At 47.4% G+C, this 21983-nt stretch overlaps 1 protein-coding gene across 1 annotated transcript; it reads left to right on the top strand.

Moving 5' to 3' along the window:
• Positions 1-12718: 12718 nt before the first annotated feature.
• snai1b (snail family zinc finger 1b) lies at positions 12719-14801 on the top strand. The gene is made up of 3 exons (XM_084015107.1): positions 12719-12904; positions 13191-13709; positions 13983-14801. Exons 1-3 carry the CDS (start codon positions 12823-12825, stop codon positions 14162-14164), a joined length of 783 nt encoding a protein of 260 aa, XP_083871233.1. The 5' UTR covers positions 12719-12822; the 3' UTR covers positions 14165-14801.
• The last annotated feature ends 7182 nt before the right edge of the window (positions 14802-21983 follow it).

Raw genomic sequence — 21983 nt, 5'->3', positions numbered from 1 at the left:
AGTGAGACATGATAGCGAGAGTCCAGCACAGCACGAGCTCTCCCTAAAGGGCCGGATGATAAGGTTTCGGCTATATGGTTACCAGGTGCTAGGCAACTCAACAATCCCAATCAGCCTGCAGCCACGATGATATCCAAACCCCCAACGGCCACACACAAACACAAACTGTTTGTGTGTCTTTGTGCTCTCAGACTGGTCAGAAGTCACGGCCCTGGTTTTACCTGTTACGTCCTGTTCTTGTAGCGTACGATAAATGCAGTCCACGTGTCAAAGTGAGTTTGGGAAAGATACCGAACCCCGAATAGTTGTGTTTATCCCGGTGAGGAACGACAGCCTCCGTGTGTGGATGCAGACTTGTTTGGTGAATCAACTTGAGTTAAGATACCAAGAGAATAGAATGTCCCAATCTGTGTCCATGGCAACGTTAGCTCATTTAAGATGTCAGAGTAACATGTTCAATAATGCTCCATCATGCTCAGCCTCTGACTGAGCTCATAATCATCATTATTACGGTGTCATCCTGATGAAAAGTTTTCAATTTTTCAAATTTTTCAAATTGGTCCAAATCAAGAGATTCTCAAAGAGGAGCTTCCATTCACGGCTGATGCCCGTCGATTTAGTTTGATTTCAGGTCTGACGTTACTCCAAACATGGACGTAACAGTGGAAGAAACTATCGTTACATTTGACCATCAACTTTACTTGTCGTTTCACACGCAACCTGAACAGCGGTCTCCTGGACAAAAGTCCTGTGTTTGTTCGACCCTGCTGGGAATCTAAGTGGTTTACTTTCACATCTTAATAATGTATTAAAACATAATAGCCACCAACAGGCCCGGCTCATTCTCCGTCACCAGTGTAGCATTATTAGCAAGCTAGCTAGCTTACTAGCTGCCCCGCTCGTTAGGTAGCTAGCTTGCTAAGACCATGCTTTAATGCTACGCTTCTTGCAGAAAACAAACAAAGTTGTCACTCTTCAGGCGATAGCAGCATGTTTCCTACGCTGTGGCAAGAGTGTGTTGGTGAGTTGTTAAATGTCCAGTTGCCAACTCAAAAAAGAAAGACTGTTTACACGACAACCTTTTCATCACGATACTTAAATGTTTTTACGTTTATACGTCAACGGCGTCTCGGGGGCCTGCAAACCAAAACTTTGCATATGCAACTTCAGCGTCGCCGTGTAAACTAGCAAATCCGGTCTCCGTGGAAACGGTAACGTCACGTCACACTTGCCATAAGTAGGTTAACATATGGAGGTTAGGCTCCGACCTTCCTGCTGCCGTGTGAACCTTCTCCTCCTGTTTTATTTCTGCGGTGTAGAAGCGTAGATGTTTGCCATGAAGGTCGGTGAGTGTCCCCACCATGGATGTGATCACAACCATGTCATTCACACACATAACAAGGAGAAGCTGCTGTGGTCTTTCCTTTGTCTGCCTCTTTTTTTCCATGTTTCTGTCAGAGCTTTCACTGAAGTCTTCCAGGATTTCCCACAGTCCCGAGCTGCTCGGAGAAATAGGTGAAAGGTCACAGTCTGCCTCACTTTTCCTGCACGCGCTCGTGTCCGTGAATGTGACGCGCCTGCTCCAGCTTAACATGCCTGCCCTCGTCCCAGCTGACTCCAGGCATGTGTGTAAACACCCTCAGGACCAATCACAACGCTGCGTTGCCACCTGACGAGGTGTGGCGACGGACAGGTTGACTCAGGAGTGTGGCGTGTGGCGTGTGCCCGTGTTGACACATGAAACAGACGAGTCTGGTTTTGTGAGGAGGAGTGATGTGATCTGACAGCTCATCCTTCCTGCTGGGAACAAAACAGACTGCTGCCTTCGAAGGTGCTGCGTCACAGAGTTCACAGAGGAACCTTCTGTTGTTGTTTGTGGTTTAAAATTATTCATTTAAAATTAAAGATTGGGGAAACGTGCAAAAGAAATCACACATCATGATTTCGTCAATCCCATATATATCAAAGAAAACTTCAAAATTATGTTTTTTGTATTACTTCCTATAGAGAGGCTAAGCCCCGCCCCTTCCGGTGGACCAGCAAGGGCCCTTATTCAGGAATTAATCAGTAATTAACGTTGAGAGGCAAATCATCTTACAATCCTGTTTGAATTGTGCCGTGAATTACACATCCGTCCTCCCTGTTTGACATTAATGACCTCCGCTCGTTTATTTTTGGTGCCTCTTCTCTCAGCCGGCTGCTGGCAGATGATAAGGAAGCAGAAGATAGCAGGTCTGCTGACTAAAGAGCAGTTTGCTCTGCGTGGCGTTAACTCGGATATTACACGCTGGAAGTTTAGAGGTGCTGCCGGTGCTTCTGGTACCTGACAGGCAGCTAGCTGTCCAGTAGACTGTCCAGTCTTTATAAGCATATCCATAGATTCATTCATCTCACAGGGAATATGGGTAAAAAATAATACTTCTAAATAACGTTCAATAGTCAATTCCTGCAGCTGTTGACATATCAGCTTTTTATGCTGCAGGCTCTTAATAATAATATTATATAAAACAGAGTACATTTATTCAAGAGCTGTGCTTAAAGACAATTTTGAGATCTTTGTAATTTCATTTAATATATGCAAAAGTTACTGTTAATGTTTCAGATTAAGGTTTATGCTTAAAAAAACACTTCCTATACTACGAAATTATTAGTTGATTATAGATAAGTCAATGGATTAAGCATTTTGAGACATTTCAAGCAAATAATAGTAAAAAAGAAAAACCTCTTAAATTTGACTATTGGCTCGTCTTTCTGTGCTGTAAACTAAATATCTTTTGGTTTTATACTGTTACTCAATCTGAATATGTCAGCTTTAACGGTTAACAAATTAAACTCACCAAAGGCATATAAAGTAGGTAAAACTAGCACAGTGAGCATTCTCAGATTTATTGGGCTGATCATATGAATGTACCCGTTATAAAAAGTGACATTTAATTTTAGTTCATAAGCTTATTTCTGCCCTCGCCGTTCCCATGTTATCACCGTAACGTCTGGAGGTCCTGAGAAAAAGAATTTGGTCCTGCATCTCATATTGCATACAGAACCGTCTGTCCTGACCTCGCCAGCACTCCCAGAGTCCCAAGATAACCCCTGTCCAGATCCACAACCTGGTCCACTCAGCACGGGATCAGCATGCCGGTCCCCGTCACCCATCCAGAGATCAGCATGCCGGTCCCTGTCACCCATCCAGAGATCAGCATGCCGGTCCCTGTCACCCATCCAGAGCCATATCATTCAACAACAGGATCTGATATCAAGCATGCAGACTCCCTGTCCGAGTCCCCAGTCCCTGTCCGAGTCCCCGGCCAGTCCTTGTCAGAGTCCCTGTCCGAGTCCCTGGCCGAGTCCCTGTCAGAGTCCCTGGCCGAGTCCCTGGCCGAGTCCCTGTCAGAGTCCCTGTCCGAGTCCCCAGTCCCTGTCCGAGTCCCCGGCCAGTCCCTGTCAGAGTCCCTGTCCGAGTCCCTGGCCGAGTCCCTGTCAGAGTCCCTGTCAGAGTCCCTGTCAGAGTCCCTGGCCGAGTCCCTGGCCGAGTCCCTGTCAGAGTCCCTGGCCGAGTCCCTGTCAGAGTCCCTGTCAGAGTCCCTGTCCGAGTCCCCAGTCCCTGGCCGAGTCCCTGTCAGAGTCCCTGGCCGAGTCCCTGTCAGACTCCCTGGCCGAGTCCCTGTCCGAGTCCCTGGCCGAGTCCCTGTCAGAGTCCCTGTCCGAGTCCCCAGTCCCTGTCCGAGTCCCCGGCCAGTCCCTGTCAGAGTCCCTGTCCGAGTCCCTGGCCGAGTCCCTGTCAGAGTCCCTGTCAGAGTCCCTGGCCGAGTCCCTGGCCGAGTCCCTGGCCGAGTCCCTGTCAGAGTCCCTGGCCGAGTCCCTGTCAGAGTCCCTGTCAGAGTCCCTGTCAGAGTCCCTGTCTGAGTCCCTGTCCGAGTCCCTGTCAGAGTCCCTGTCAGAGTCCCTGTCCGAGTCCCTGTCAGAGTCCCTGTCAGAGTCCCTGGCCGAGTCCCTGTCAGAGTCCCTGTCAGAGTCCCTGTCAGAGTCCCTGTCAGAGTCCCTGTCCGAGTCCCTGTCAGAGTCCCTGTCAGAGTCCCTGGCCGAGTCCCTGTCAGAGTCCCTGTCAGAGTCCCTGTCAGAGTCTCTGTCCGAGTCCCTGGCCGAGTCCCTGTCCGAGTCCCTGTCAGAGTCCCTGTCAGAGTCCCTGGCCGAGTCCCTGTCCGAGTCCCTGGCCAGTCCCTGTCAGAGTCCCCAGTCCCTGTCCGAGTCCCCGGCCAGTCCCTGTCCGAGTCCCTGTCAGAGTCCCTGTCAGAGTCCCTGTCAGAGTCCCTGGCCGAGTCCCTGTCAGAGTCCCTGTCCGAGTCCCTGTCAGAGTCCCTGTCAGAGTCCCTGTACGAGTCCCTGTCCGAGTCCCTGTCCGAGTCCCTCCCTCCCTTTCCTGACGGCTTGTCCCTACAAGGCTGAAGCAAACTGGCTGTCCTTGGCAAAAGGGCGGGAGGATAAACACGGACAGACTGTGCTCTCCAGAGGAGGGACCCTCGTTCCCGCTCCCCTGGAGGATATTATGAAACATAGGGGAGCTATTTTAATTTCCCCACAGGATTACGCTGCAGAAAACACTGAGTTACTTGTGTCGGACTGAGTTTGTCTCAGAAATATTGTGCTGCGGGTTAATTCTTTAGTGACACTTAACCCCCCCCAAGGGATTGTGGGAAGAAGAGGAGCACTTTGCCCCTGAACTGAAACCCAAACATGACCCGCGGGCTACAAATAGCACCGGGCCAAGGATGAAAAAAGCTACAAACACAACAGTTTTCTTTTCCATTCATTCGCGGTGACGTCACGTCCACGAACAACTAAAAACAGCTCCGAGTCAACTGGTTTCTTCCGACAGCACAACACAGAGGGAACGGACTACATGGTCGGAGGTAAGCTGCGACCTAAAATTACATAACTTGGCCTCAAGTCAGAGTAAAAATATCCGTCAACCGTGTCCCGTTACCGGCTGAACCCGCCTCGCTGCCGGTCTTTATAAGGCCAGCATCGCTCCGTCTGACCGGTAGGGGATGTAGCTCAGTGGTAGAGCGCATGCTTTGCATGTATGAGGCCCCGGGTTCAATCCCCGGCATCTCCACTCCTTTTACTTTTTAATTTTACTTTTGTTTTCGCGTTAAAAAAACAGCTCACAATAAGTAAGACACCGTAAATGATCATTAGTAAAAACTACAGCATGATTTAAAAAATACCGGAAGTACAAATAAAAATTGTTTGATGACTACCGTGGAAATGTGTTTTTCCACTAAAATGGACGCGCACTCAACAGATCAATATTAGTTTATTTACTAAATGTAAAGTGATTCCAGGATGTTTTGGTGCCATTTTAGCAGTTTGAAGCATATTTTGATGCTTATCAGGATAATATCCCGAATCTAATTATTTTGGTCAGGATAATCATGACAGTGCTGATAAATCCGATTATAAAGGAGCCTTGTGAAACTTGTATTAATTGATTCTCGGTGTAGCTGCAGAGTGATCTGCTCTGAACGTCTCAAAGTTACATATTTTATGTATTGAAAATAGATGTCACACTAAATCGAATCAATTAACTTTTTATAATTATTTTTATTTATTTTTGTTGCCTTTTTTATGCTAATTTGACCTTTTTTTTATCACTCGATAATTGATAAAAATGATTAAAATCCCTTCAACATACATAGATAGGCTACACCAAGCTCTTGAGGAACTTTTGACATTTGGAGATTTCTGAGAAGAATTGCCATTTTTCAGCAAATTGATGGGGAGCGTTTATGTTGTGGAAACTGTTCACGCCCCTTGGAGGTTATATAACGAGGAAAAGATCCGTCCTCTGAGTGCCCTCGGCCTCTCGTCTGTGGCTGTAACGTTTCACAAGGCTGTGATTATCCTGGAGGTCACGACAGGTCACGGGTGAAACGGTAACCTTGGGAACACGCATGGAACCGGTGGAGCTCCCTGGATCCACAAGGGTCTCGGCTTTCCAGTCAGACCCAGTTTATGTAACTCGAGACTGTTTAGGGAGCCCAGTATAGTGAAATATTGTGTTTTTTGCCCACAACTACATGATTATTGTAAGGTGGGCGTGTCAGTAAAGGGGGAACGAGTGGGAACCCGTAGCACCAGTTTTCATTCACATCATTGAGGTGAAAGGTCGAGGGATGACGAGTGTAGACTTATAGAAATATATATCTTACATATAACAGATATTTAAGACACATTCGATCTCTCACCTCAATATAACATTAAACCTGTCAGTCAACTGTCCCTTTGGGAATAATTACACTAGTTTTAAATAGTTTTAAGTATTTGGATGTATATGTGATGATGTATTCTCTTTAGGTCGGCCGCCACACAAACCCAATCTGCAGGGAGGACATTTAAATCAGAGCCGTCCTGCTGTCAGACGAAGGCATGTGAAGCACGATAGTCATAAAGAGCTCACACTCATATTGACCCTGTGACCAAAAATAAGGCCGGCACAGATTGGTGTCATCTGCTTTTGGCAAAGATCATGGAGGCAGGTTGTTCCAGCAGGACTCGCTGTCTGCCATGAAACCCTCACATGTAGTCTATTAGAGTTCTTAACCCACATACGACGAGTCTGCACATTACGGCCTGAATAAACCGCCTTTACATTAAAGTCCTCCATTAAAGGTGTCAAGTTAATGTGGAAAGCAATGGGGGGGAGCATCAGTCACTGCTGTCTGGAGCGCCTGCACCGTCGCTGCAGGTCACATTTTCATAATAAAGACCCTGAATTCAGCAGGGAAGATGGAACCTGCCTTCTACAGGTCAGGAGGTGTAAATATCAGAGGTGAATGCTGCAGCAAAGGGTTCAGAGTTCACCCGTGTTGTTTTGATGTCCCGTCAGACATGACAACGATCACACCTTCTGCTGGATTCCAGAAAACATAGAGAGCCTTTTTCCGGCTTCAGGGCTTGAATGAACTCGCAGACATTCCTCGACGTCTGTACTCCCTCATCATCCCCATGACGTCTGCATGTGCACGCCTAGGATTTATGCTTTCACAGCCTCAGCCTCTGATGTCATCGTTGTTTGTGATGACCTCTATGTTTGTGTATTTTGTGACTTCTGGTTCAACCACTCACCTTCAAACGCCAATGACATGGTGATTCTTGGTCTTTGACTGCCCCCTTGTGGCTCCTCTCAGAAGAGTCCCTCCGTGGATCAGTTCACCATCTGACCTGTGGGTGGCACCACATAGGTAATTATCCATCCATCCATTTTCTACCGCTTATCCTGTATTTAGGGTCACGGGGGGGCTGGAGCCGATCCCAGCTGTCATTGGGCGAAGGCAGGGTTCACCCTGGACAGGACGCCAGTCTATCACAGGGCCGACATGTAGAGACAGACAACCATTCACGCTCACATTCACACCTATGGGCAATTTAGAGTCACCAATTAACCTATCCCCATCTTGCATGTCTTTGGACTGTGGGAGGAAGCCGGAGAACCCGGAGAGAACCCACGCTTACACGGGGAGAATAGGTAATTATGAGAAGCTCAAAATAATGAACAAGTTACAATATTTTGACTATGTATCTCTAAATAATAACTTTGCATCGCAATATAATAATGTTTTCAATATTATTAATGTTTCTGAGCTATCATGCTATTATTTTGAAATGCAAAACATTTTGAAATAGTTTCTCATGAGAACGACTTAAAGGATATTGATTCATCCGATTAGCAGAAACATTCTTCCACTGAAAACAGTTAATAAAGAGTTGCGAACCAACGATTACCAGATGATCAGATTTTTACATTGTTTGGGAAAATGCAGATCAGCTTATCAATGTATTGTATATATATATATATACATATATATATACATACATGGTGCACAGCGCCACCTACCCACGACGAAGGCAGCCTCCAAGCATCGGTGTCAGATTAAAATTCAATCCTCCTTCTGGGAAAACACTACTGCTTTTGTCCCACAGGGGTCGCCAAAATCAACACAAAATCCCACCATCCTTCTAATCTGTAAGTGTTTATCCTGTCCAGGGTCACGGCGGGCTGGAGCCACTCCCAGCTGACATTTGTGTGAAGGCAGGAGTTCACCTGGACAGGTATAGAGACATGTAGAGACAGACCACCGTTCACACCGACGGGACATTTAGAGTCTTTGGACCGTGGGAGGAAGCCTGAGAGCCCGGAGAGAACCCACGCAGACAAGGGGAGAACATGCAAACCCGACTCCAACCCGGGCCCTCTTGTTGTGAGGCGACCGCCGTTGTCTGACGTGATATCTCAGGAATGCCAATAAACATCCACCTGCACTCGAGGTTGAAACACGTTGGGCCTAAATCAATAAGTCTAATAATGACAAATTTCAAACAAATGTCTCACCGGATAAATTGATAAAGGGACATTTTGGACAGATGTGAATGGAAACTGCATCTCGGCCGGTTTTCTGACTCTTCATACGTTTAGTTTCACTCAACGTAAACATCTGACCTTCAGACGACCTTAATGGTGCCATATATTACATCAAAGTGTGTCTGTGGTTGGACGGTAGTGTCTGCATACTGTCCAGATAAGGTTCCAGCACACACACACACACACACACGCACACACCAAATTCCACGCCTGTCCATGTGCAGAAGGTGTATCAGGCTACGTTTAGACACAAACACAGGAATGCTTCTTCGTCTGCGTTTAAAACAAGTTCTGCGTTTAGACGGCATCGTTTTGAAAACGATCCACAGAAACTAACCTAAAAACACTGTAGCATTCATGCCATGCCAGGGGCGGCGAATCTTTCTAAGAAAGCCCTTCTGGTGCATCCGGTGAAGTCGGATCATCTTCTCATAGACTTCTATGCTATCAGAGAGGAGTCGCCCCCTGATGGCCAGCAGAGAGAATACAAGTTAACAAGGTTGCCGCCAGGTGTAAAGTACTTCTAAATGCTTCTGATATTGTTCGGCCATCGTTGGAGTTAAAAACACCCGCCGTGTAAAACAGGCCATCCTCTGCAGGAACCGCAAGGAGAAGCCATGAAGAGGGTGAGGGTCAAATTGGCTGCAAGGGTCCGTGATGAAGAAACATGCAAGCTTCTGCGTGTCACGGTACGTCAGCGGTACACTCAGGGTGTGTGTGGGAGTGTGTGTCCATACGAGCAGCGCTGCATTCCAGTGGATAATCTTATCTCCCTCCTGCTGAGCTTACGACCTCTGAACTGCAGGCCAGCGCTCGTCTGCTGCCTCACATGGATAAACAGACGCTGGAACGGCAAGATGCTCGGACCGGCATGTGGACGAGCTCATCCCTCTTTCTTTCAGATTCAACCGCATCGTCACATCCAGCCCCACTGGCTGATCCATCGTATCCTTTTCATTCGTCGTGGACAAAGAGCATCACGTCTGCATAAGCATCAAATGCAAATACACCGGAGTGACCGTTACCTCTCGTCTGAATGGCAACAATGCACCTGGTTGTTCAAAGAGCCTCCAGCAAGGTGTTTTGAGATGTAAAACGCGGCTTTCAGCTGCACTTGTGTAAAAAAACAACATGTACATTCACAATAGGTGGTTTGGGAGTTGGCTTTGATTCTTGCACACGAAAGGAGAAAAGTCTGTTGTTGTTTCCTGGAGTTTTCTACGTTCGCTTCCTCATCCAAAATCTACCTGAAAACAACAAACACATCTTCTGTTCAAGTTATATTTTGTCTGTAATACACAATGTAGTCTCTAAAACTTGCTCTATCACAGTGTTTACGAAGCTTATTATTCTGGAATCAGACTTTATCTATAAATCTAAGATGAGAAGCAAAACTGAACAAATACAAACAGTAAAAAAAACGGATATAAACCTATATATAATACTGCATAAATATATATAAGACAACAACAATAAGAACATTCAGGCTCCCTCATGTGGCTCGAAAGTGAGATGCAGATAGAAATGTTAAAAGAAAATGAATGAAATGATTTCATCATGAATTCTCCCGTGGGTCTGGCTGCTCGACAGCGTTGCCCTGAATTGAGAAACATTTTTCATATGAGCCGTTTTTAGAAGACTCATCTCAAGCCAACGAGTTGTGTTGTGACACCCTGACTGACATTGGTCTTTTTTAAGAAGGTCATCGTAAGAAAGAGTTGATGCGTTTGTCAAGCGACATTCAGCATGTCAAATAAAAGAGAGTGAAAATAATCAATAAACCGTTTCCTATTCTTTGTTCTGGGAGATTTCCTGACTTCCAGTGTTTCTCTGCGCTAGCTTGTAAAAGCTCCCTGACATCAGACTGAACGGAGGTTTTTTGGGAACGCCGGCCGGTTGGTCCCCGAGGCCGGAGAACAGAGAACATCTGTTCCAGCAAGCCGTCAGTTCTCCTCGTCCTCCGTGTGTCATGAGGTCACTTAACCCTGCTGACGAACTGCTCTCCTCCAGAAGAACAGTGTGTAATCAGCTGTTTCCAGCCTGCAGCCTCCTGCAACAGTGTGTGTGTGTGTGTGTGTGTCAGGTGGATCATCTTTTTTCTGTTCATGTGAGTGAGAAATAGGCGAGTCATCCTCCACTCAAGTAAAGCTTCAGATACTTCCTGTTCAAAAAGAAAAGAAAAGTAAGCCGCTCCGGAGCGGGTCCTCACATTCAGCCAGGGCTAACGCTAGCATCGCTGTTACCGTAGCGACCATCTTCTGTCGTCTCCTAGCGACGGAGCACTGTTGCCAGCCAGCAGCCCATCGCTCTGCTCATTTCCTGTAACCAGTGTGGTGTTAGCATGAAGACATGGTGGAGGCTAACGTTAGCCAGCTAACTAGCCAGCTAACTTGCCAGCTAATTAGCCAGCTTCAAAATGAGTAAAATGATCTTGATGCTTCATCCACACACACTCACAGTGTAGGAAAGCACGTTGCTATCGCAACAAGCGAGATGTGATGGTGATGCTACACAGCGGTTACAGAAAAAGTCAAATGCGAGGAGGGACGTCTGATTCGAGGGTGTTAACGTTATTTTATTTATGATGTAGATTAGTAAGGAAAGGTGAATTTAGAGCTGATTTCAAACAGTAGAAGTGTGAGTATTAAAAGCAGCCACATTATTATTATTATATTTGTTCATAGCTTGTTAAAGTGCACGGTGACTCTTAAAGCTGCCAAACATTCAGTCATCCACAGCAGCAGCAACACAACTGGCATTACTTTCACGCAGCCTTTGTGTTTTTACTGCCGACTGGCCTCGTGACCTCCAGTCTACGTGGCGTCGGCGTCAACAAGCCTCTAACGACGTGTGAACTTGTGGGCATGCAGCGACAATGGCGCCTTTTAGACAGGTGCATATCCCCCCCGCCCCCCATCACCCACCGAGGGGCTTTGCAATGCTAAAGAGGGCCACCGAGGACCGTGGCATTCCTGTCTAATGGCACCTGATTCTCAGAGTCACGGTTAAACAGATTAAAAAAACACCTTCAATGGTATCACGTGACTTAATCCTCCACCAGTCCGTCGGTGTAAAGAATGAGCAGGCATGCAATATTGATTCATTTAATTTTAGAGCACAATCAACACATGCGAAACAAAGTAGGCCTACACAAAAGTATAATAAGGACGCACGTAGTCACATACGTTTTTTAAAACTTGTGTGACTTTCTAATTAATTCTGATACATCTTGATTATACAGATTGTTTTGGTTCATGTGGCTTCTTCCAATTTACGCACGCACTTTACGCACGTTTACGCACGTGAAGAAACAGAAAGGGATGCAGAATTATGTGAAACCCCATTTCCTCTCGGGGCCTACAGGTTGTTGGATTTCATGCCACCTGAGGGTACGAGGTCCAGTGTGCCCCCCCCCCCCCCCCCCCCCCCCCCGTATAAGTAACACATTGTTCCCGTCAGCTCGGTTAATTTGGACGCAGCTCATGCTGTGAGGCGCGCTGGAGAACGGACTCGTTTCCCGCAGAGAGACAGAGAAAAGACAGATGAGTCGGGATGAACCGGTGCTTTATGCTCCGTGTTGAGAACGGAGCGTTTGTCTCCAGCTCGCCGGGGCGCGTAACAGCCTCGGGGCACATGCATGCGCACAAAAGAGCCATCATAAAATGGGAAATGTGACATAAAGATAGGCTATCAGGGTGCAGATTTAATTGTTATAATTAAGTCAAACCGAAGCAGCTGTAACGTTATGTGAACATATGTGTCCCATTTAGACATTTTTAAATAAATAATAATTATGCACACTTTCACCTTTATGCTCAATGTGTATGTGAGCAGTTTACCACCACACTGAGAAATAATGCATGAGCCGACAGAGGACGCTCCAGCTTCAGTTTGCCATGAAACATGTTGTGAAGGAATGAACGCAGTGGAGAAATGCATTAAGTGTAAGAAAGCTTATTTAGATTAAAATCCTGATTCGACTGTTCCCACTTTGAAAATCATTCCTGTTCACTAAAAAGCAAAACAGGTTTGGCCTAATTTTGCTCAAAAGCAACTGTCTGCAGGTAAAGTGAGCCATTCGAGCCGTGAAATGCATAATTAGATTGGCGCTAACAGCTTTTGGCGCATTTGGGCACCTGTGGTGAGCCCCCCCCCCCCCCCCCCACACACACACACACACACAGACGCGGGGTGTGTCTTTGGGCGGAGATATCGCGCCCCCGCCCTGCTGCTGCTCCCCTCTGGTTACTATATGAGGAGGAAACTTTGCGATCCCTCTCCAGGACCCACCGACCTCGGCTGTGGAGCGTTTCTCTCTCTGCTGCTCGAAGGAAGAGATCAGGTCTGCGCTCCGCCGGGAATTTACTCGAACTTCTAATCGATCTGCGCAGCCAGACCTCAACATGCCTCGGTCATTCCTCGTCAAGAAGTATTTTTCCAGCAAGAAGCCATACTACAGGGAGAGCCAGCTGGAGAGCCAAACCGGTACGTGCTGATTGACTGAACTTGATGCATCTGGTTATATTCGACATGTTGAGTCACAAAAGGAAAGAGAAGTTACCTTCAGGCAGAGCAGCATGTGGCAGATGTGTGTCCTGCATGGAGCTTCCTGGGTGCAAAATCTGGTCACCTGGAAAATGTGCTAATGGAAAAGCCAGATTAAATTGAAAGCAGTAACAAGACACCCAAGAATGAAAACAAGTTTAGTGCCACTATTAGATTATCTGTCCATTACAACCCACCTGACTTTCTTTTCTCTCTGTTTCACCAGCTTTTGTCCCAGAAAGCTTTCCACAGGCTGAACTCCCGACGCAGGACAACAGCTCTGCCCTGACCTGCAAACCCTTCTTCATGGCTGCACCCCGGTCCACCCTGTGCCTCGCCCCCGTGTCCCCGACGCCGCTCGGCCCCGTCGACCTCAGCAGCTCTGCCTCCAGCAGCAGCAGCAGCAGCAGCAGCGGCGAGGAGGAGGAGGACAGCGGGCGTACGTCGGATCCCCCCAGCCCGGATGTCATCCCGCACATCTACCACTGCATGCACTGCAGCAACAGCTACACCAACCTCTCGGCGCTGTCCCATCATCAGATGTCCCACTCTGCACCGCGGCAGCCGGCCGCCGAGGCCTCTGCACGGCCAGCCTTCCACTGCAAACACTGCCCCAAGGAGTACACCAGCCTCGGGGCCCTGAAGATGCACATCCGCTCACACACTCTGCCCTGCGTGTGCCCGACCTGTGGCAAGGCCTTCTCCCGGCCATGGCTGCTCAGAGGACACATCCGCACACACACAGGTAGGCATCGCAAGCAAATCACACGCTCTCCTGTCTGTAAATGTAACAGCAGGTTGATATTGATATTCATTGATTGCTCCTGACCTGTGAGCAAATGTTATTGCTGAGCTCAATCTAATCTCAGCATGCAAAACGGCCAATCTGCATTGAGTAAGTTAGAGTGTGACATCGGCTTTTGTTTTGTTATCTGGAGATCATTTGAAAAACAATGAAGTGTTAATGAAGTGCACATTCCTGATGCTAACAGCTGACTCTTCTCCCTTTCTGAACCAGGCGAGCGCCCCTTCGCTTGTCAGCACTGTAACCGGGCCTTCGCTGACCGCTCCAACCTGCGCGCTCACCTGCAGACTCACTCCGAGGTCAAGAAGTACCAGTGTGGCTCCTGCTCACGGACCTTCAGCCGCATGTCCCTGCTGCACAAACACACGGCCTCTGGGTGCTGCCCCGCCTCCTAGACTTCCCTGGACTGTTCTCACGGGCCGCTTGGAGCTGGTTCAGCCCCCCGCCCCCCCCAATATACCAAGAGGACTTAAAATGCCATGATGGGACAGAAAACTGGAGCTCTGTTGCTTTTAAAAAACACTTCTTACGTACCTCTTCCAGGACTCTGTTGGTAGATTTTTGTAATGTCATATTGGTATCTGCAGCACATCTTTCCTGTCAAGTGTGTGTGTGTATGTTTGTGTGTGATTTGGGGGCAGCTGGACATCCAGTTTATTCCCAGGAAACTCCATCGGTGCCGGCCGGTCCGGGGCGCTGGCCATGTTGCAGCTGCCTGGGTGTGTGTGGATGTCATTCCTCACCAGACTATACATACATGCTGTGTGTGTGTATGAGCAATACAAGTGTGTGTTGAGACAGCTGTCTGTGTGCTGTGGAGGCAGGGTGCGGAGAGACACATTAGCTGCGACCTCGGCGACAGGTGACGACTTGCGTGGTGTGAAAGCACCAAACTTCCACTTGACCAAAGAAACCACACCGATATCGTCATTTCTACAGTCTCAATGATTTTGGGCAACGTTTTGACCTACAGTTTTTATGAACCATTTTGATTAATTCAAATGGGAGTACTGTGCCTTTTTTCCTGTAAATAAAAGCTTTGTTAAAAACAAACTGCTGTGGACCTCTATGTTAACTCACGGGCGTTGTATGAAGTCCCAACTCTTAATGAGTTCACCAGGACAGACATGACAGTTTGTGAATGGGAAGATGGAGCTGCATTAGGTGGAGCGGGGATGGGTTTGTGTGATGTTGAATGATGAGGGGGAACACCTGCACACACCTGCCAGGCTGTCAGCACACGTGCTAAAGCGGCGAGGGTGGGGGGGTGCACGGGAGGGACTGCAGGTGGGAGGTGAGCAAAAAAAAAATGGTGGTACAAAGGAGAAAGAAGAGGATCCGAGTGGGCTAATTCTGCAGAATAAAAGTGTGAAATTAGCTGAGCGTCGGAATCCCACTGCAGTACGAGCAGCCGCAGAAGCAAAAAATCTATTTCAGGCTCTACACCAACAAACGGACCCCAGAGAGACTCCAGATCTCAGGACCGACACAGATCCACTCCGAGTCTGCAGCCATCTGCTCCGTAATGGTTCCACTCTGGTTACCTTGCAGGAACTTTTGGAGGAAGTCTGTGAGCCCCAGCTGAGGGTGCACATATGGTAGCAATGTGTCTGCAATCCCTACTGCCCTCCTGACCCCCCCACCCCCCCACACACACTGACGCCAGCATGTCTTAGTGAGGTAACAGCGTGTTTCCTCCAATAGCTCTCAGCGTTGAGAGGTGGATGCACGAGTGTGTGTGTGGCGACTCAGGATCAAATTGCATGACATAGCTTGCCCAATGTAAACAGCACCCGAAAGACTGTGTGACAGCCACACACACACATGCACACACACACACATGCACACACGTATTGAATAAAGAGCGCTGCTTTGATCAAAGGGGGACGTTTCATTTCATCTGCCTATGGGCTTTTTGAAGCGAGAGTGAGTTGGCCGCTGCACGTCTACGCAGGTAGAGTCAGAGAAGCAGAAGGCCACGGGAGGCTGAACTCAGCATGAACCGCCGACAGCGTCACATTCGGTGGCTACAGAGAAGCTGCAGCAGGGTCTGGGGGTGGAAGGGACTTGGTGTCAGGATTAAGTCTTCACCATCTTGGTTTTTGACCATCACCATCTTGGTTTTCAGCCTTTGCCATCTTGGTGTTTTTGCAACCAGAGGCGACACAAGAGGGCGGAGCCAAGTACAGCAGATCGCTCCATAAGCAACCTGTTCTCACTGCACAAGGCATCAAGCAACGCAGGTTGCTCAGTGCTCCCGAGTGTCCACACTCAACTGTTGCATTACACAGAGCAAAGACGATATGCAGGTAACGAGCGCCGTCACTGACGCGTGCAAAAAGTGATGCGTCATAGTACAATGTGTTGAAATAAGACATTTTTTGGCAAATTAAATGTTCTAATTAACTTGAAAACACATTGTGAAAGTGTTAAAGTTGTAAGATGAAAACACCAGGAAAGTGACCTGCCAATCAGCAGGTAAGCCCCGCCCCCTAAAGCATCCCCTGCTTTCTGGTCTGGTGGACTCTAAATGGACCATAATGTACTAAATGAACATCATGCTGGATTGAAGAAGACTTGAAACTAGAGATTGAGACCATAAACTCATGTTTACAATGTTTACTGAGATAATACATCAAGAGAGAAGTAGGACCATTTTCTCATACCGGTAGACTTCTATACAACCAGAGAGGAGTCGCCCCCTGGTGGCCAGCAGGGAGAAGTAGAGCCAGACATCTCCAACACTTAGCAACTCACACAAAAACAATCTAGATGCATAAAAAGCACTACAGGCAAGAATGTGATATATTATTGATTTGGGGTTAACTGTCCCTTGAGTTTCTCCTTAGAATATCCGAACCCTAACCTCCACAGATTTATACAAAAACATGGATGGCACTAAACTCGACTGTCACCTCTGCTATGTTTCGGCCGTTTTGAAATGTAACTCTGACACCTTGCTGGGGGGGACGTCGTCCTGGTGTGTAGTGTGTGGGAGGCAGTCCATCACTCTGTAGCTAAGAGGCAATGAGATCACTGGACCTGTCACAAGTGTGTGTTTGTGTGTGTGATATCATATTGGTCTCCTCAAAGTGTTTTAATGTTGGCAGCGTCACGCATGCGGCCCTTGACTAATGTGACATTCCTGAGCCATTAGTGACAGACATACAATACGACCATCGAACAGAAAAGAGGGCTGCTCTGTCTGCCGTCGATGCAGTCTGCTCTCCAGTCAAAGTCATAATTGGATTTTCCTGGAACAGGACATAATGTTACGGTGACCCGAGTTTTGAAGAGAAGGGGATTGCCATCCGTTTTAATTTGTCATGTGTTATTTCCATGGAAATTATGTTGCTCTATTCTTTGTCGTGTTAATAATCCGTCACAGGCTCTTAGTTCCTCTGCTGCTGTTTTTTTTTTTTTAAATACAAACTATCACACGAATATGTGCAAAAATCAAGTGAAGCCAAACCTGAAATTACTAAAACATGCATTCTCTCTGCTGGCCATCAGGGGGCGACTCCTCTCTGGTTGTATAGAAGTCTATGAGAAAATGTTTGTCTCTTGATGTATTATCTCAGTAAACATTGTAAACATGAGTTTATGGTCTCAATCTCTAGTTTCAAGTCTTCTTCAATCCAGCATGATGTTCATTTAGTACATTATGGTCCATTTAGAGTCCACCAGACCAGAAAGCAGGGGATGCTTTAGGGGGCGGGGCTTACCTGCTGATTGACAGGACCATTTAGAGTCCAACAGACCATAGAGGGGCTAAGTCCTGCCCCTTCCGGTGTTCCCCATGTGACCTTATTTTGGGAAAAAGGCGGAGATGAGAGACGTAGTTCACTAAGCGGTTTGACACTAAACTAAACGATATATTTTAAATTGACGAACATCATATGTGTAAATCATGGTACGATTCAAAACCAAGCCGAAAACCAAGATGCCGATGAGCAAAATGTCAGAGTCGGCACTCCATAAAACCGATGGGTGATGTCATGGCGACGAAGTCCATTTCTTATATTCACCCCAGTGAACCGGGCGTGCTTGTGTACACCGAAGCTGATGTTTGACACTTTGCAGCCGGATGAGTTGCATTCTGCCATGGAGTGTCGTCATCTTGGAAACAGAAAATCAGTCTAATCAGTCGAAACAATCATCCTGCAAAGCTGTAAGTGGGCCTTCACATGTGTGTAGCAGAACAGATTACAGGGCTGCAGGAACTCCAACCTCCTGAGTTTTAGTGATGGGAAGCAGCTCCCTTTTTTACCCCGACACTCTGACTTTTTAAAAAAAAAGCTGAAATTGCAGCGTTCTCCCTCTACTTGGCTCTCAGCGAATGTGTTTGTGGTAATGTTTGGGATGCAGGAAGTGGCCTGTCAGTCTTGTATAAACACAGCACTTCCCCCAAAAAGTGCTGATATAAAGCATCTGGGTGCGGCTCCAGCTGTTAGTGCGTTGGCGCTGGTGTCGCTCAGGGTTTCACAGTAGTGGAGGACAGAGGGCACGTTGCTGAAATCAAAGCTGGCCAGGGGTTGCAGAGCTGAATCACTGGTGGATCAAATTCAAGAAGGTTAAGTCACTGGGTTAAAGTTTCAAACCCTCCGACGAGCTGCACTGACTTAATGTCACCGCCCAAAGCTGTGCGGCGCCAACCTCTCTCATCTCACCGTCATCGCTTCAAATGCATTTTTAGAAAAGCATACATCTTTACATGCTCATGACATGTCTGCAGCCATAACAGACACTTGGGATGGGGAAACTAACAGCAGAGGGTTTCTAAGGACGGGGTGAGCCAGAAGCTACCAGGGAGACATGATTGGGACATTAGGGGGCAGGAGGAGGAGGAGGAGGAGGTGGGTGTCTGGTGAAGAATGAATGTTTCTGTTTGCAGACAGTTTATCAAATCAGTGGGGAGTAGCATTTGCTGAGGAATGCCACATGTTGTAACGTAGACTTGATCAATGACATGTGCTGCGAGGGCCGAGAGATACGCTCACTGCGGATGCTTTTCTTGTGAGTTTTTTTTTTTAATTTCTGTCCGATTTCATCAAGTCTTGTGAAGAGGGAGGTGGATGCTTCTGCTCACAAAGAGCTCACATCTCTGGACAAATAAACCCAGTTTTACCCAAGGACAGGATATGGTCTCCAGGAGGGGGTACACGCTATTTCCTGCCCACCTCCGCACTCCTGCTGTCCCCTTTCAATGCTGTGTGTGTGTGTGTTTCCTCCTGAACACAGGGCCTCTCTGTCCCACAGGGTCAGAGGGTAGAGGATGAGCCATAAAGGGACAGGACGGTAAACACATGAGGTGTGTTGTGTGTAACGGAGGCTTTTCCGAACCTCGTGCCATCATGCCGGTTTCCACCGCGCCCCAACAGCTGAAGGCCACAGTCGAACTACACCGTCGGGGAAGTAAAGGAAGTATTTTTGGAGGGCCGAGCAGAATCATTCTCCGGACACGCTAGCTGTCACTAGCAAGTATTGTCAGTTTGTTTTATTTTTAAATGAATAAAATGTGCAGTTACTATCTCCCTGAAAGTGTGAGAAAGTTAACGCCTATGCCGCATGCCCCCCCTCCTGGTGACGTAGTCCCCTCGCTGTTGGGCTAGCTTAACCAGTGTAGCATGAAAGCATGGTGGAATCACCCAGCCGCTAAATAAGTAACAACTTAATGTTTCTTCCACACACTCACACACACAAGACAGCACATTGTTATCGCTGGATGGGAAACAACTTTGTTTGGATAATTTTCTGTAACCAGTGTGGCATGAAAGCATGGTAAAATGACAAAGCTAGCTGAGCAGCCAGCCGTCTGCTAGTTAGCTTGCTAATTCCACCAGACACACTGGTTGCAGAAACAAAGCCCACCAGCCACCCATCTCTTCATCTCTCTAATAGCTTAGCCTATTAGCAACATTTCTCTTCAACTCTCTTTAATTTACAGTGACAGCGATTAGCAGAAGGCTAAGCTAAACTATTAGCAACATTCTCCGTCTCTGAAAGGCTTTGGAGATGTTGTAGCCAGCTAACTGTGACATTATGAGTTTTTAATGATCTGTGATTTAACACGTGGTATCATCTCTAATAAGCTAGCATGATGGTGGTTAACATTGGGCTAAGCTAAACTATTAGCAACATTCTCTGTCTCTGAAAGGCTTTGGAGATGTTGTAGCCAGCTAACTGTGACATTATGAGTTTTTAATGATCTGTGATTTAACACGTGGTATCATCTCTAATAAGTTAGCACGATGGTGGTTAGCATTGGGCTAAGCTATAACTATTAGCAACATTTTCTCTCCATCTCTGAGATGCTTTGGGGTAACTGTAGCTCACTAGAGCATCTAATCATACTTCATCACCTCAAATGTATGCAATATTAATTCTGGCACCTCCCAACACAGGAAGATACCATTTTTGAAGTGTAACAAGTTCTCTGAGGTGAGGCGGGTTTGCCTCCAGCTAATAAAATCATGACTGTGAAAGCGTCTATGTGGATAAAGTCTTCTCCTGTCAGGTATTTATGTAAAAGGTGATTTCTTGACAATTCCTTTTAATTTAACACCCCTGATGTTTGCCAAACAGCCTATTCTATTACCTCCGTGACTTGCCGATTGTTTGTGAAGGAATCGGTAAACTGTTTAATAGTAAATGGAGTATTTGTTACATGATGGCACCTCTGTTTCTTCCTTAATGAAATGATCTGAGCACTTCGTCGAGTGTCACACTTTAATGTACACAAGACGGACTAATAGAAGTACTGCCTTTCCCCGATGACCTCAGGGTTGGATATCACAAATCTCTGATCTTACACTTATACTTTATCTGATTGATGTACGTACTACTGGTACTACAGAGGAGCCGTGAAGCTGTTATTTTATCTCTGTACTTTAGCTGTTAAGAGTCCCGTGTCGTTTTGGTCGTGGGAGGTTAAAAGTCGTTCTACCTTTCCACTCCAGTGACATGACCTCACCAGCCTCGCTACGCCCACATTAGTAGCTCAGAGCAAAGTGATTGTGGTTGCATCCTGTGGTAATGTGACCGTGGCTTAACACACTTCATTTCACTGATTAGCACACCTTCACCCAGAGAGAAGGGGGGGTACTGGAGGGATCAGGCTTAAAGTCGAGCTGAAACGGCGTTTCAAGGGTATCAACCTTCTGTATCGTGACTTATTTCTGAGCGAAAACGGGACCGGCAGGCAGGGAGACAATTGATTTGCTCGTTGAGAGAAGATGAGCTCACAACCTTCTCTAGCTCTAGTCGCAGATGGACGGATTTTTGTTTCCACGTCGAGTTAAAACGTGCGTTCAGCTCAGCTCGACCTTAAGCCGGTGCGAGGGGGAAGGAAGGCCGAACGTCAGCAAGTCGTAACATGAAAGTAAGTAGAGACACAGAGAGTCGGTAACGTGGAGAGAAAGAAAGCAGGTGTCAGAACCAATAGAAGAGGATTCAAAGTGACATGGTGCATTATGATAATAGGAGGGCTGTTTTGCTTGGACCTCTCAGAGAGTCTGTGTTGCACTTGGCAGCTCAGAGCAGAATTGTTTTTCCTCTTTTTCTTTCAATCATCCCTCTCTCCTCTCTCTCCTCTCGCCTTGTGTTGTGTCATTCTCTCTCTCTCCCTCCTATTTACCACAGGTATTCAGGTATTTGCCCCCGGGGGTTCTTCTGGTGGTGCTGAGAGGTGCAAGGTGCACTTTTGTCCTCCTGTCAGGGCCTGTGTGGGCCCAGGGGGACTCCAGCCAGAGGACCAGGACACTTCTATTGTCCCAACACATTCCAGCCAATGAAGGATATGGTTAGGGGTGGAGGGAGGGGTGTTTGGGGTTGGGGGGGTCTAGAGTTTATGTGTGTGACTGCAGAGAGCACAGAGTGCCTCCCGTCTTGTCCCGTCCTGTCCCGTCCCCTTGAGGAGCTGCAGGGCAGGCGAGTGCACCTGCCTGAAATCCAAACCCCGGGGCCAGACGCCTATCTCCCCCATCTCCAAGGTTTTACAGAAACGCTGCATGTGCCACACTCCCCGGTGTCCACTTACCCTCTGTTAAAAAAGGAGAGGGACATCAGGTTGTATCGCACTCTACATCTACACGTTTGAGGTCACGACTAGACCGTGTCTACCTGCTTTAATGCTTCATTTTCCCCATCAGGCTGTGTTCAGCAGCTCTTCTAAGCCTCTCTCCTGCCCCTCCCTCCCAAAAAGCCCACTCTATT

The sequence above is a fragment of the Eutrigla gurnardus genome (genome assembly GCF_963514095.1).
Source record: "Eutrigla gurnardus genome assembly, chromosome: 8".
NCBI lineage: Eukaryota > Metazoa > Chordata > Actinopteri > Perciformes > Triglidae > Eutrigla > Eutrigla gurnardus.
This window is presented reverse-complemented; position numbering and strand designations above follow the sequence as displayed.